Genomic DNA, 12500 nt, shown 5'->3' with positions numbered 1-12500 from the left:
GAACGAGTGTGCGTGAGTGAGCGCGGTTGGATGTTCGCGTATCATAGCAACAAGTGTAAACACAAGTGAAGTGGAAAAGATGGCGACTCAGAGAGAGCAAGACGTCGCTGATTATCTGAAGAAACACAAAATACCAGAGCTCGTGGAGAACCTGACCAGCATGCTCTTCTTTTACAGACCCGGTTAGAGCAACAAGCCAACACCCTCTCGTTTCTTTAGCTAGCTAACTCCATTTATAACACACGTGCTCTGGGCAGGCTAATGAAAAGACCATAACACGTGTTTGGTTGTAGCCTGTCATGTCACTCTTTAGGCTATAGGCTATACCTTATTTAACTGGATCAAGACTTCTGTTGCTAGATGGAAAGAATGGAAACAGGGTTAGCTAATACACTGAAATAAATATACATCATGAGATACATAACGTTATAGGTTATTATTGCCTGTAGTAACCTGAATGTGGTTTTAAAAACGACACAATTGCATATAAAACATTGTCTTTTTCTTACAACTGTTAGCACAACACAAATGTACTTGAACCCAAGTGTTGATATTGTCTAAGTGCATTGTCGTATGTTAACTTGTAATGTTCTATGTCATTTTATTAATTTTGAAATTGTTGCTCCATATATTTTTCCTGTAAGTAACTTTAATTACCAGAAACATTCATATCAGTGATTAATTGTGATGTATTCTTTCGTTCAGAGAAACCCAGAGAGTTTCTTGTTGAGCAGCTGGAGCAGCTGAAGATTGCTCAGCAGAACGGTACAAAAGGGCCCAATCTGTTCAACAAAGCCAACCTGGATGCAGTCTTTGGGATACTAGACCCCGCTAATCAAAAATACATCACTTTGGCCCAATACAAGCAGGGTGAGCACGGGACATGGACAGTATATTAGGCTTTCACTTTCAATATGATTAAATATGTGATATGTATTAATATCAGCAACAAAATTCTAAGCTCACTCATGAAAAGGATAAACAATATTTTCATGCATTTGTCAGGTATTCATTCAGTCTTTCTGTTTTAGAAACAATAGTGATTGCCTATTTATTTATACATCACATAAAGGTAGTTTTAATTCACCCAATTATTGCTTCATACAGCAAAATATAATATCATCCAATAATTAATAATGACACTTTGGACTAAAACAACTACTAACAGAGTCTCCTTTCCTCACAGCTCTGACCACGCTGGGCATCAAAGATATTAACGAATGCCCCGAAGGTGTCAATGAAGACAGAATATCCCACGAGACCTTCAAAACAGAAGTGTAAGAGCACCCTGTACAATCTGAACAGCGTTACAAAGACAATATTCACCAGCGTTTTAAAATTCACCATGTTATGAAGATCGTTTTGTCTCATTGTGTTGTTACAGGGTTGAAGGCCTGAAGAGATGCTCAGCAACATATGAACAACTGTGAGCTTCTGTTTGATGTTCCCTTCAGCTGATGTGTTATTTATTATGATATTGATATGCGTTTGGATGTTGCCATTGGGTCTTTATGTGGAGCTGTGTCTTGTAGATTAAACACATTTTCTATTAAACTGCTAATGTGTTTTCTGATTTTGGTAATTTTCATTTACCAGCCTTTTTACTACAGTTTTATATTTTTGGGGAATTTCTGTTTTCCCTCTCTACTCTGATATCGAAATAAAACAAAATTCTTTCCCAGTGGTTTAAATTCACACCACTGGTCAGTCTAACAAAGTCTCATACGTTGAAGATATATTTCATAATGCATGTTTTCACCAAACAGGATGATACTTTGGTTTGCTCCTCAGCATAACCTTTCCTAAAACCGGATAATGAATACAGTTCATAATAATGATAATGAATATTCGTGTAAAATAACTAACTTAATGTATACTGTGTAGTAATAAATCCATCTCACCATCCAACCTACATAGATGTCAACAGAAAGTTGGGAGTGATTTGTGTATGTATCCTCCATTATATGAAAGCCTTTTATAAAAACACAAATGTAAACTCAATTTCATTTTAGTTAAATACATTTACGGATACAGGCGGATACATTTAGAAAATATGATGTGATCTCTGGCAAGCATGATCTCTATCTGAAAAGAAAAGGAAAACGCTTCTAATTTGATTTGATTTTAGGCTGTTGTTTTAATAGTATTATTATTATTATTGCCATTATTAGTAATATGATTAGAATTATTTGTATTTATTGGTAATAAATTAAATAATAATACAGTATAATATTTTATAATTTGATACAACATAACAAATAAAACAGTAGTGGAAATAGTATGGTAGTATACATTTTTCTTTTTTAGAAAAGGTTATTATCATTATTTATCCATTATTTACATATTGCAGCGTCGCTGTGTTGAATGCGCAGCAGCAGAGGGGCGTGGTCAGGAAGTGACATGGCCGCCTCCTTCAACGGAGCCTCGTCGACTTTCCTCCGGTAACTTGTAGGTTAAATTTGTCGGTCTTTTAACGCTTCGTCCGTATTTTACCGGGACCGCGCCCTGCGGAGCTCAGCATGGGCACCGTCCACGCCAGGGTAAGGAACCGCCCGGTGAACGCGTTAGCTAAGACTAACTAACCTCTCCGTGTGTTCAGTGAGTTATCTGACAGGGCGGCTGCTGTGCAGAGAGAAAGAGGCCCACACTGCACATTCAACATGGTCCTACAAGGCTCAGGCTTTCATCTTTGTGACAAGAAGAAACTCTGTTAATTCGCTGCTAGTTAGTTTTTGACTCCATTAAACGTGAAGGCTCTGCTGAGTGTATTTAGATATAAATCATTGACCGAGATGCTCGTGGCTCCTCCACTCACTGCAGTCTGCACACTCTGCTACAATACTTAGTGTTGTTTACACCATTATTCTTCTCAATACATGTGGTAGGACTGTAGCTAGGGCCAAGAGTAGTCCAAAATACAATACATCAATAAGTATTATTGTTATTGTTATAAATAAAACTGGTATTAAAACAAAAAATATTTTTGAATTATTTTCACTCTTCTGTTAATTTGTCATGCTCATAATCATTTTTTAATTCGTTAATTTTCCTGTATTTATTTTTTTGTCTGGGCACACATGCAACATCCTATTCTTCTATTGCATACTTTATAATAAAATGGATGTGTCACCAACAATGGCCAAAAATGTCCAATGTATGCGTTTTTGTTAATCGGTTTAATTATATTTTATGGAAATTATATCTCACTGCATTGTGGTGTGGTTTAGCTTGGGAACAATGAATCGCTTAATCAATTAATTAGTCAATTGACAAACTAGTTGCAACTATTTTGTTCATCAATTAATTATTTTCACCTCATCAATGCTGTTTCTAAGCAAAAATGTAATTCTCTTGCTCCAGCTTCTCCAGTGTGCTGATTCGCTGCTTTTCTCTGTTTTATATTGAACAGTAAACAAGACATTTGAAAATGTGATGGACATACAATTGATTCATCAAATAATCAAGAAAATAATAGTAAAAAATAACCGTTGCAGCCCGACTCTGCTGCTGGGCACTTCATTGTTGTGGAGAATACTTGGCATTCCCAACATGTGTAATATAGTGTAATTGTAGAATGTAAACTCCTCTCCGTATTGGTCAAACGTATAACACACTCCTTCTTATTTTGTGTTGCAGAGCCTGGACCCTCTGCCCATGCGAGGGCCAGAGCTCGGAGTTCAACCTGACGACATCGAGGCTCCGGAGATTGAGCACGAGCCAAAGCAAGAAGTTCTTGAGAACAAGAATGTAAGATTTGTTTTGTTCCAGGCAGTAATTAAACTGTGCACTCTCACGTTGTGAGGCCTGTCTCCACGCTTTGTTTGTGCTCTGCTAGCAGAGGAGTTTGGGATTGTTTGCCTCGCATCCATCCCACGAGCTGTAAATGAAAGAAGTGAAACAATAAATCTAAAACAACAACCTGAAATGCAGGCAAACTGCAGCTTTAGTAGACATGCTATAGAAGGGAGAAACAGCATTTTAATATTTGGTTTTTGTTTGTTTGTTTTAGGTAAATATTCCTAATTCTGTTTGTTCTGTTCTACAGGTCGTAATTCAACGGGTGCACATAGATGGGCTCGGAAGAACCAAGGAGGACCTGCTGACTTATGAAATCGCAGAAGTTTTCCGGGCAAAGAACTTGATTGATGTAGGCGCATGTTGATACAGCTGTACTGATCAATACTTTTCCAATTTATGCTTTTGAGTGCATCAAAACATTCCATTTGTTGTGCAGGTGATGCGAAAGTCCCACGAAGCCCGACAGAAGCTGCTGCGTCTCGGTATCTTCAGAAAAGTAGAAGTTGTTATCGACACTTCCCGAGGTACTGGCGATTACTCCGAGGCCTTATGGTTGCGCAGATGCACTTTTCAAATAAAAGTACATTTCTAATGATTCATCTTCTGTGTTAAACAGTGGAACTGGGCTGTACATACATCATCTGACTCATTGTTTTCCTCTCTCTTCAGGTGAAGACGCTCTTCCCAACGGCCTCGACGTGACGTTTGAAGTCACCGAGCTGAGACGGATGACGGGCAGCTACAACACCATGGTTGGAAACAACGAGGGAAGCATGGTGAGCGCTGCCATGGTTCATGTCACCGTCTGCTTTCTGAAAGGCCACAGACTGACTTGGATCCAAATCACAGTGGCTTGGCTACAATACACTGACTTAACTAAGATTATTTACAATGTTGACTTCAGCTTTCGTTTCTAGTGATGCTGTTACGTATTTATTTCTTCAGACGGATTCAGTGAAAAGATCAGTTTCATTGCTTCTAAGTACACAGTCGGAAACCCTGATCATCTCTCCCGCTTTATTTTTCAGGTACTGGGCCTGAAGTTACCCAATGCATTAGGTCGGGCAGAGAAAATGACCTTCCAGTTCTCCTACGGCACCAAAGAAACATCCTACGGCCTGTCTTTCTTCAAACCCCAGCCAGGAAACTTTGAACGCAAGTAAGACATGAAGAGCTTCATAAAACACACTTGTTTTTAGGTCTAATCACCTTAATACACGGTGTGCAGTTCAGGTAAGCATGGTGGTCTCCTGGAGTCGTGTCCGAGTAATCTATGCAGTAACTATAGATGGGTATGTTTGATGATCGCAAGGGAATCCAAGCAGGGTATTGACATTTCCTCTCTTCTTTGTTTCCCTTTCAGTATCTTACTCAACGTGTACAAAGTAACGGGTCAGTTTCCGTGGAGTTCTGTGAGGGAGACGGATCGAGGGATCTCTGGAGAATTGAGCGTAAATACTTGTTTATATTTATGTGCCTATTTTCTATTTATCATTTTGTACAGTTAAAAAAATCTCTTGCCTTTGTGCACATCGACGAAGTGAATTAACACATTTAGGTTGTATCTAAACAAAATGAGCTGAAGATTGTCACAATAGAAGGCATCAAAATGTTCAGTTTGGGACCACAAAGTCTAGTTCTGAGTTTGAGTTTTATTCCCTAGAAACCAAAAAACGTTGTTTTTGACTAATTGTATTGCCCTCACATAAACGTATCACGTACGGATGGACGATGACAGAGGCCTACCAAGATAAGCCTTTCACAGAGCCATTATTTTTCCTATGTTTTAAGGAGACACGAGTGCCTAAAATCTGTACAAATAAAAGTAATAAACCGGTGTCTTATTACCAATTTACCACCCACAGTTCCCTGTGTGGAAGACCAACCAAACCCTGAAGTGGGAGGGAGTGTGGAGAGAGCTGGGCTGTCTGGCTCGCACTGCCTCGTTTGCCGTCCGGGAGGAGAGCGGCCATTCCCTCAAGTCCTCACTTTCGGTATTCGTCTCATATTTTACATTGAATATTTTACTGTGGGCTTTGAAACAGCTGTGGGGTTTCATGAAGTCTGCTGTCAGAGAATTAATGGCAAAGCTGTTGTTCAGTGCTTCAGCTAGGGTTTTCAAAAATTTGCTCACAACACATTCCAATAAAATGATGTGGAGGGTAGTGAATGGTGGATTCCCTCTGACGAGTGCAGTTCTCATTTGGAGGGGGCCGATTGCTTGGCCCCTGGACGTTCTTTGCAGGGTTGTCAAGAACCGCTCGTCGCTAATTGATTCCAGGGAAGTGAAGAAGAGTTTGGTTGTAACGTTAATAGCATCCAGCAGCAAAACTGAACCGCAGTCAATGAGCCACGGCCTGTAAAGGCCCGCAGCGGAAGACATGTTTGACTTTGTCTGTAAACCCCCGAAGCTCCGCCCACGCTGATGCACTGAGGACTTTTCACTTGTTTATTAATATTAAAAGTAGATTGAATTAACTGTTCTTGAGATATCCTTGCTTTGTAGATTATACTGCTACAGTGCAACCTATTTGCCAAATGGCACCAAATTTGTCATTATCATTAAAAATGTTATGTAATACGAGCCCTGCTTACAGCATTTGATCTACATTTGAGGGCCAGCTATAGCAAAACTGTATTGAACATCGAAAAAATGAAAAATAACTTTTTCCGGCTTGGTCTTGAGCGATCGCTCAAAATTTGTAGGAGGGGTAGCGAAAAAAACAACCAGATTTTGACACGATTCAAAATGGCGGAAATACAATATGGATACAAATGGGCGTGGCTTATGTGGATAGATACGTGTGGACCCACAGAATCCAGGGAAAAAAATATTTTTGAAACTTAAGATGCCAAAGTTACAGGCCAAAATGTAAACTTGAATATCCAAAAAGACGCTGTAGTACTAAACCAGTTTTTAGCACGTTTTCTGACGGTGTCATTGTGTTTTCCAGCACTCGATGGTCATCGACACCAGAAGCTCCTCCATTCTTCCCAGGAAAGGTGGCCTGTTGAAGATCCATCAGGTTTGTTGTTTAACACTAAGCCAGAGCTTTTTTCAATTCCTATATAAACAACAATTTCACTGACGTGTTGTGTTGTGGTTGTGTAGGAACTTGCTGGTTACACTGGGGGAGACGCCAGCTTCCTGAAGGAGGACTTTGAGATACAGCTCAACAAAACTCTCTTCTGGGACTCGGTGAGATTCTAGATTTGACCTTTCAGCCATTTAGCAAATTATCTGAGCTAAAGACTCTTAAAGCTAGGGTTGGTATTCTTGAGAGACTAGCAAGAGTATATTCTTATTACAGTCCTGACACAGCCACAGATACCAGAGCATTTGATTTGTTGATTTCTGTCGGGATGTAGTAAGAGTTTCAACAAAGATAATAAAAATGTTTTTGAAGTAGATTACTAACCCTACCTTTATTGCAGTTTAACTTAAAGCAGTTTTACTGGGCCAAAGTACAAGGTTCTAGTAAAGAATTTAGGTTCTGTGCACTATACTAACCCCTTTGACTCTCTCCTCCAGGTCCTTTCTGCCTCATTGTGGGGCGGTGTGCTCCTACCCATTGGTGACAAGCCAACAAGCATAGCAGACAGGTACAGAAATACAATGCACCACCCTTTTACCCTCAACAACAAGGCCAAGGGATTTTGAAGTCTCGACACTCCAGACAACTTGAGCCATTTTAGCAAGTTGGCACCAATGAATGTATGCTGGATTATCGGCAGTTCCTGTTTGCAATGAACACATGCATGTCCAGACAACCATCTCTGGATTACTGTGATAATGAAGATGTCTAAGTGGATTATATATGTTTATTTGCAATGGACATTGCAGATATTTTTCCTTGAAAAATGTAAGTCACATTAATTTTAAAAATATGTGTATCATGTTCAGATTCGACTGAGTTATGACTCTCAGAGGGAGTACAATTTTGATGCTAACTAAATTCAACAGAAAAACTTAATTAACTGAACGGTTCTTTCTGTTTTCATGGAAAGCTGACATTACATGTTGTATGTTTTCTGTGTCTTTGTCGACCTGCTAGGTTCTATCTAGGTGGCCCCACCAGCATCAGGGGATTCAGTATGTACAGTATGGGCCCACAGAGTGAAGGTGAGACATTAACTTGGCTGAGTTGCTCTGTAACCAGGCTGAAGTTTGATGGTTAATTGAAAGGTTGTGTGCTTGAATTACTGATATGGCAGGCGACTACCTGGGAGGAGAGGGCTACTGGGCTGGAGGCCTCCACCTCTACACCCCTCTACCCTTCAGACCAGGCAGGGGGGGCTTTGGTGACCTCTTCAGAACACACTTCTTCCTCAACGCCGGAAACCTTTGTAACCTCAACTATGGTGAGTAGTTGGAAACAGAGCAAGCACCTCTGTAATTACTGTTGAAGGTTCATTGTTTCATGGACCAGAATTCTGTTAGGAAGGATTGGGTCACTGGGTTGAATTGTTATCTTATGTAGTTCAGGTTTGGACAGAGTTGGCTCTTGATCGGGCGAAGAAGAGCTCAAAATATTGATGCCAGATTTTGCAGATACCCAATATATTTTCTGTTGATTGGGGTTATATGTTTGTTTTTACTCAGGTGAGGGGCCACAAGCACATTTGAAGAAACTTGCAGAATGCATCCGTTGGTCATACGGACTCGGCATTGTGCTGCGTTTGGGGAACATTGCCAGACTGGAGCTGAATTACTGCATTCCCATGGGAGTCCAGAGTGGAGACAGGTAGGTTAAGTTGATTTACTTTAAGGACACTCTAGGCTCACTAAGTAAACTCCATTAGCTTCCCTGCAAACAGACAATGAATGAATAACTTAAAAAAAGACCAGAGTAAACAAAACAATCAAACTGAAACTGTCTGAGCAGGAGGGTCTCATCATCTCAGGTGGTGTCACACATGTAAACATGTGTCTACATGGGTGAAATACACTTTAAGGGGAACGTTTTTCTTTACCTTTCGCTTGATCTGGTGTGTTTGTTATTGTGTCCGCTCAAAGGAGCATTAGGAGCAGGAGGCTGCTGTTCAGTGTCTCCCTCATGGACACGCGAACAGGACGAGCTGGGGATCGAACCAACAATCTTGTAGTCAAAGGCTGACCCGCTCTATCTCCATGTTCCATGCATAGTTAACATGCACTGGAAATTATCAGATTCTTGGTTTGCTTTGACATTGACTTCAACTTATTTTCTCCGTTCCTTGCAGGATATGTGACGGGGTCCAGTTTGGAGCAGGAATCCGGTTCCTGTGAAACCACAGTTCTTGGATCTGGAACTTCCTTGTGTTTCAATTTAATTTTATGCCAGAAACATTTTATTGGATGAGGAAATTGCTTGTACAGAATCGTTGCAACTCATTAGTTCGGTAAAAGTGTTTGCACTGGCTGTCCATTATGATGTATCCTTTTTTATCATTTATTGTCAGAAGTCAAATAAAGGGCTCTTAGTCCGATTTTACTCAGGTCACATTACTGTTTCACATAGAAAATAACAAGTGAACGAACCCGAGTCTGCCACAAGATGAATGACATGTAGTTGTCAGTCTTATACGTTCAAAAACATCAGTGAACACTATTGCATGATGAGCAAAGCTCTGAATATAGAGATTGGTCTCACAGGTTTTGAGACATTGTTGACAGCTGTTTCAGTTTTTAAACAGAAACTGAAACAGTTTTATTACCAAGTAGGTTTGCACATACAAGAAATGTCTCGGTGTTTTGATGCATAACCAAAAATACAGTGCAAAAGTCAAGAGATATGATATAAATGGAAAAATGTACAATAGAAAACATAAAAAGTATGACGTCTTATACAATTTAGGAAAGTATAAATGTCAAACATTTGAACATAATACATGAAATAAAATAAAGGGATTTCTGTCGCTATAAGCCTAATTTATTCATCTGTTTTTACTTGTCATTTGAACCAGAGCCATCTGATTTGATCATTTCGGTGACCTACGGTAAGCGGTTTTACTGCGCATCTGTTCGGCGCACTCTACTGGTCACATGTGCGTCTCCACCCGATTGGCTACACCTGCGCATGCGCTCAAGTTATTTTTCCGTAGCGTTTTAGCCTGCACATCAACGATTGCGGGAAGACGAACCGTTGTGGGGTGTTCATTCAGAGGATTCTCGAAATTTCTCCCCGGCGACTTTTTCGAAGAACACATATCCCGATAATACTGCGTTGTTTGTGCTAAAGTCTTTTGAAACAGAGCAGAGAAGAGCTCTCTTTTATCGGCGGTCTTATCTGTGAGCGGCAGGCACCCGGACGCACGCTGATGGCGGTCACTATTGAGGATCTCTATCGGAGCTACGGGGTCCTTGCTGACGCTAAGGACGACCTCAGTCAGGTAAATTAGGCGACCGTGTTTATTTTACAACATATAACGGCACCTTATTCCACGTCCGCAGTCGTTAACTTTGTTGTGAGCTATGTAACATTGTTGTGAGCCTGCTAGGCTAACTGCTAGCATGCTAACGCAGTGTCCGTGCTAATGTTAAGGGCCTCTCCATAGCGACTCTTGGTGGTACAAACTCGATTAAAATCACTTTTAAGTCCTCTAAACGGTGATTTACCTACGAACAAACACATTTTCATCAACTGTGAACCGATTTAAGGACAACTCAATTCAACTAATGTTGACTGAAATTCACCGCATTACTTCTCATTCAAGATAATGTTTCACTGGACGTTGATGGGAACTGTTTTTCGACGCATTTGGTTGTAAATTATCTAAGCTTAAATGTATGGCACATAGTTTGCAGTTGAGTGACCAAGTTTTTAGCCAGTTCTGCAAGTTTGGGTTACTCCTGTATAACAGGCACAGCAGGTTTAAATGTTTATTTTGGGATTAACTCAAATCTGAAACTACCCAGTCCACATGCAACCTAAATTTAAAGGCACCTCCTCCATTTTCCTTTTAAAATTAAATTAACGTTAAGCACACAGGTTACCAGCCTGTCAGCTAAAGGTGTAGTGTTGGAGGACCTACTAAAACTGGTCAAAGTCAATGCTGCAGAGCCATAGCATGGTAGGTCTCTTTAAAACTTCACACCCCCAGTTTGTAATGCTTCTATTATCAATTTGTAGTCACCCAGTTATTTCCTCAGACCTAAGAAAGCTTTCCCAGAATTACGTGGAACATCATACAACTGTTTTCACAGGCTAAAATTACCTTTCTATGTCCCCATTTCTGCCCTCACACAGACTGCTTCATAGCAGTCCCACCTCACAGTAGCAAACGTACATAGAGCTGAGCATGACTAACTCAATGTCCCAAGAAACCCACTGTTAAAAAGGTTCAGCTGTATGTTGCTCCAGTGAGCCTTGGACCAAAGTCACTTTAAATCTGGAACCTACATCATATTACAATGTGAGCTTCAGTATGAATTATTTTCTAATGTGGTTTATTGATGTACTATTTCTTCTTTCTGCAGCACAAAGATGCCTACCAAGTAATCTTGGATGGCGTGAAGGGTGGCCCGAAGGAGAAGCGCCTGGCGGCACAGTTTATCCCCAAGTTCTTCAGCAGCTTTCCGGAACTGGCCGACTCGGCCATCAATGCCCAGCTTGATCTTTGTGAAGACGAGGATGTGTCGGTGAGCATTGAAGGACACAGCTGTGTATGGGAATCGGATGAACTTGCAGTTCTAATTGCAGGCTCCATGTGTTTGTTGATTTGGGGTTTCCTTCTTCATTTATAAACATGACAACAGAAGCGGTCTAAATGGGCTCAATCCCCTCTGTGTGTATTTGTCCAGATCCGACGGCAGGCCATCAAGGAGCTTCCGAGGTTTGCAACTGGCGAGAACATCCTCAGAGTTGCAGATATTCTCACCCAGCTCCTTCAGACAGGTATTGGATGCTTCAAGCTAAACATTTAAGAGACTTCGGTATCCTTTTGGGTATTCTATTTGTTTTTACAAATGACCTCGCTGGCCATACAGCCATGTCGTTTACTTGCACTGCTATTGTGATCCATTTTGAATATCATAATCTGTTTTTCAGTCTGTATAATAACTTGGATATCACATTGTCTTGTCAGTCTTAACAGTATATTGTTCTCTTGATTTTGCAAATGTTAGAAATCTGTATTTCTTTGCTTTCAGATGATACACCAGAGTTCAACCAAGTGAATGGAGCACTTGTTTCTATCTTCAAGATAGACGCTAAGGGTAAGCGCTGCGTCCCCCCCCCCCCCCCCCGCTGAGCCAAAATACTGCTCTTCAATAATTCAACCCACTTCAGAGCTGTGCTGAAAGAGGACCCTGTGAAAAATGAATGTATAAGTAACTGTCCATGGTCCATCCTTTCAAACATGTAACGTATACATCTTTTATTGCTCAGGTACTCTCGGAGGCCTCTTCTCTCAGATCCTGCAAGGAGAGGACATCGTGCGGGAAAGGGCCATCAAGTTTCTGTCAACCAAACTGAAGACCCTCCCAGAGGACGTCATGACAAAGGAGATGGAGGATTATGTCTTTGCAGAGACAAAGAAGGTGAGCATATATAGTTTACTATTGATTAGTGATCTATGGTCACAGATGAGTGCTTTATTTCTGAATAAGTGTAACAATGGTACTACATCACACCTTATGATGGTCTGGAATCAGGTAGGGCTGGACTCTCTCTGTGTGTGTGTGTGTGTGTGTGTGTGTGTGTGTGTGTGTGTGTGTGTGT

General features: G+C 40.7%; 3 protein-coding genes across 4 annotated transcripts in view; all 3 read left to right on the top strand.

The window, feature by feature from the left end:
* Positions 1 to 67: 67 nt before the first annotated feature.
* On the top strand, positions 68 to 1491 carry efcab10 (EF-hand calcium binding domain 10). The gene is made up of 4 exons (XM_031866072.1): positions 68 to 182; positions 706 to 870; positions 1187 to 1277; positions 1385 to 1491. Exons 1-4 carry the CDS (start codon positions 80 to 82, stop codon positions 1428 to 1430), a joined length of 405 nt encoding a protein of 134 aa, XP_031721932.1. The 5' UTR covers positions 68 to 79; the 3' UTR covers positions 1431 to 1491.
* An 898-nt stretch (positions 1492 to 2389) lies between these two features.
* Positions 2390 to 9272, top strand: samm50 (SAMM50 sorting and assembly machinery component). 2 transcript variants are annotated; one of them, XM_031866482.1, is made up of 15 exons: positions 2390 to 2540; positions 3637 to 3747; positions 4046 to 4147; positions 4235 to 4322; positions 4468 to 4574; positions 4827 to 4957; positions 5162 to 5249; positions 5664 to 5792; positions 6753 to 6824; positions 6911 to 6997; positions 7331 to 7401; positions 7854 to 7921; positions 8014 to 8160; positions 8402 to 8543; positions 9022 to 9272. In XM_031866482.1, exons 1-15 carry the CDS (start codon positions 2520 to 2522, stop codon positions 9065 to 9067), a joined length of 1410 nt encoding a protein of 469 aa, XP_031722342.1. In that variant the 5' UTR covers positions 2390 to 2519; the 3' UTR covers positions 9068 to 9272. The 2 variants fall into 2 exon arrangements, with proteins under 2 accessions (XP_031722342.1, XP_031722332.1); XM_031866472.1 differs by having other exon boundaries at positions 8005 to 8160.
* A 102-nt stretch (positions 9273 to 9374) lies between these two features.
* api5 (apoptosis inhibitor 5) overlaps positions 9375 to 12500 on the top strand; it is a 7745-nt gene continuing 4619 nt past the window's right edge. The window contains exons 1-5 of the mRNA XM_031866455.1: positions 9375 to 10170; positions 11258 to 11419; positions 11582 to 11675; positions 11930 to 11995; positions 12168 to 12319. Of these exons, the coding sequence (XP_031722315.1) occupies positions 10099 to 10170; positions 11258 to 11419; positions 11582 to 11675; positions 11930 to 11995; positions 12168 to 12319 (546 nt within the window). The 5' untranslated portion in view covers positions 9375 to 10098. The remainder of the gene's footprint in view (positions 10171 to 11257; positions 11420 to 11581; positions 11676 to 11929; positions 11996 to 12167; positions 12320 to 12500) is intronic.

The sequence above is a fragment of the Anarrhichthys ocellatus genome, unplaced genomic scaffold (assembly GCF_004355925.1).
Source record: "Anarrhichthys ocellatus isolate YVR2014 unplaced genomic scaffold, GSC_Weel_1.0 scaffold2, whole genome shotgun sequence".
NCBI lineage: Eukaryota > Metazoa > Chordata > Actinopteri > Perciformes > Anarhichadidae > Anarrhichthys > Anarrhichthys ocellatus.
Note: the sequence above shows the minus strand (reverse complement) of the source record. Positions and strands in the feature narration are given on the sequence as shown.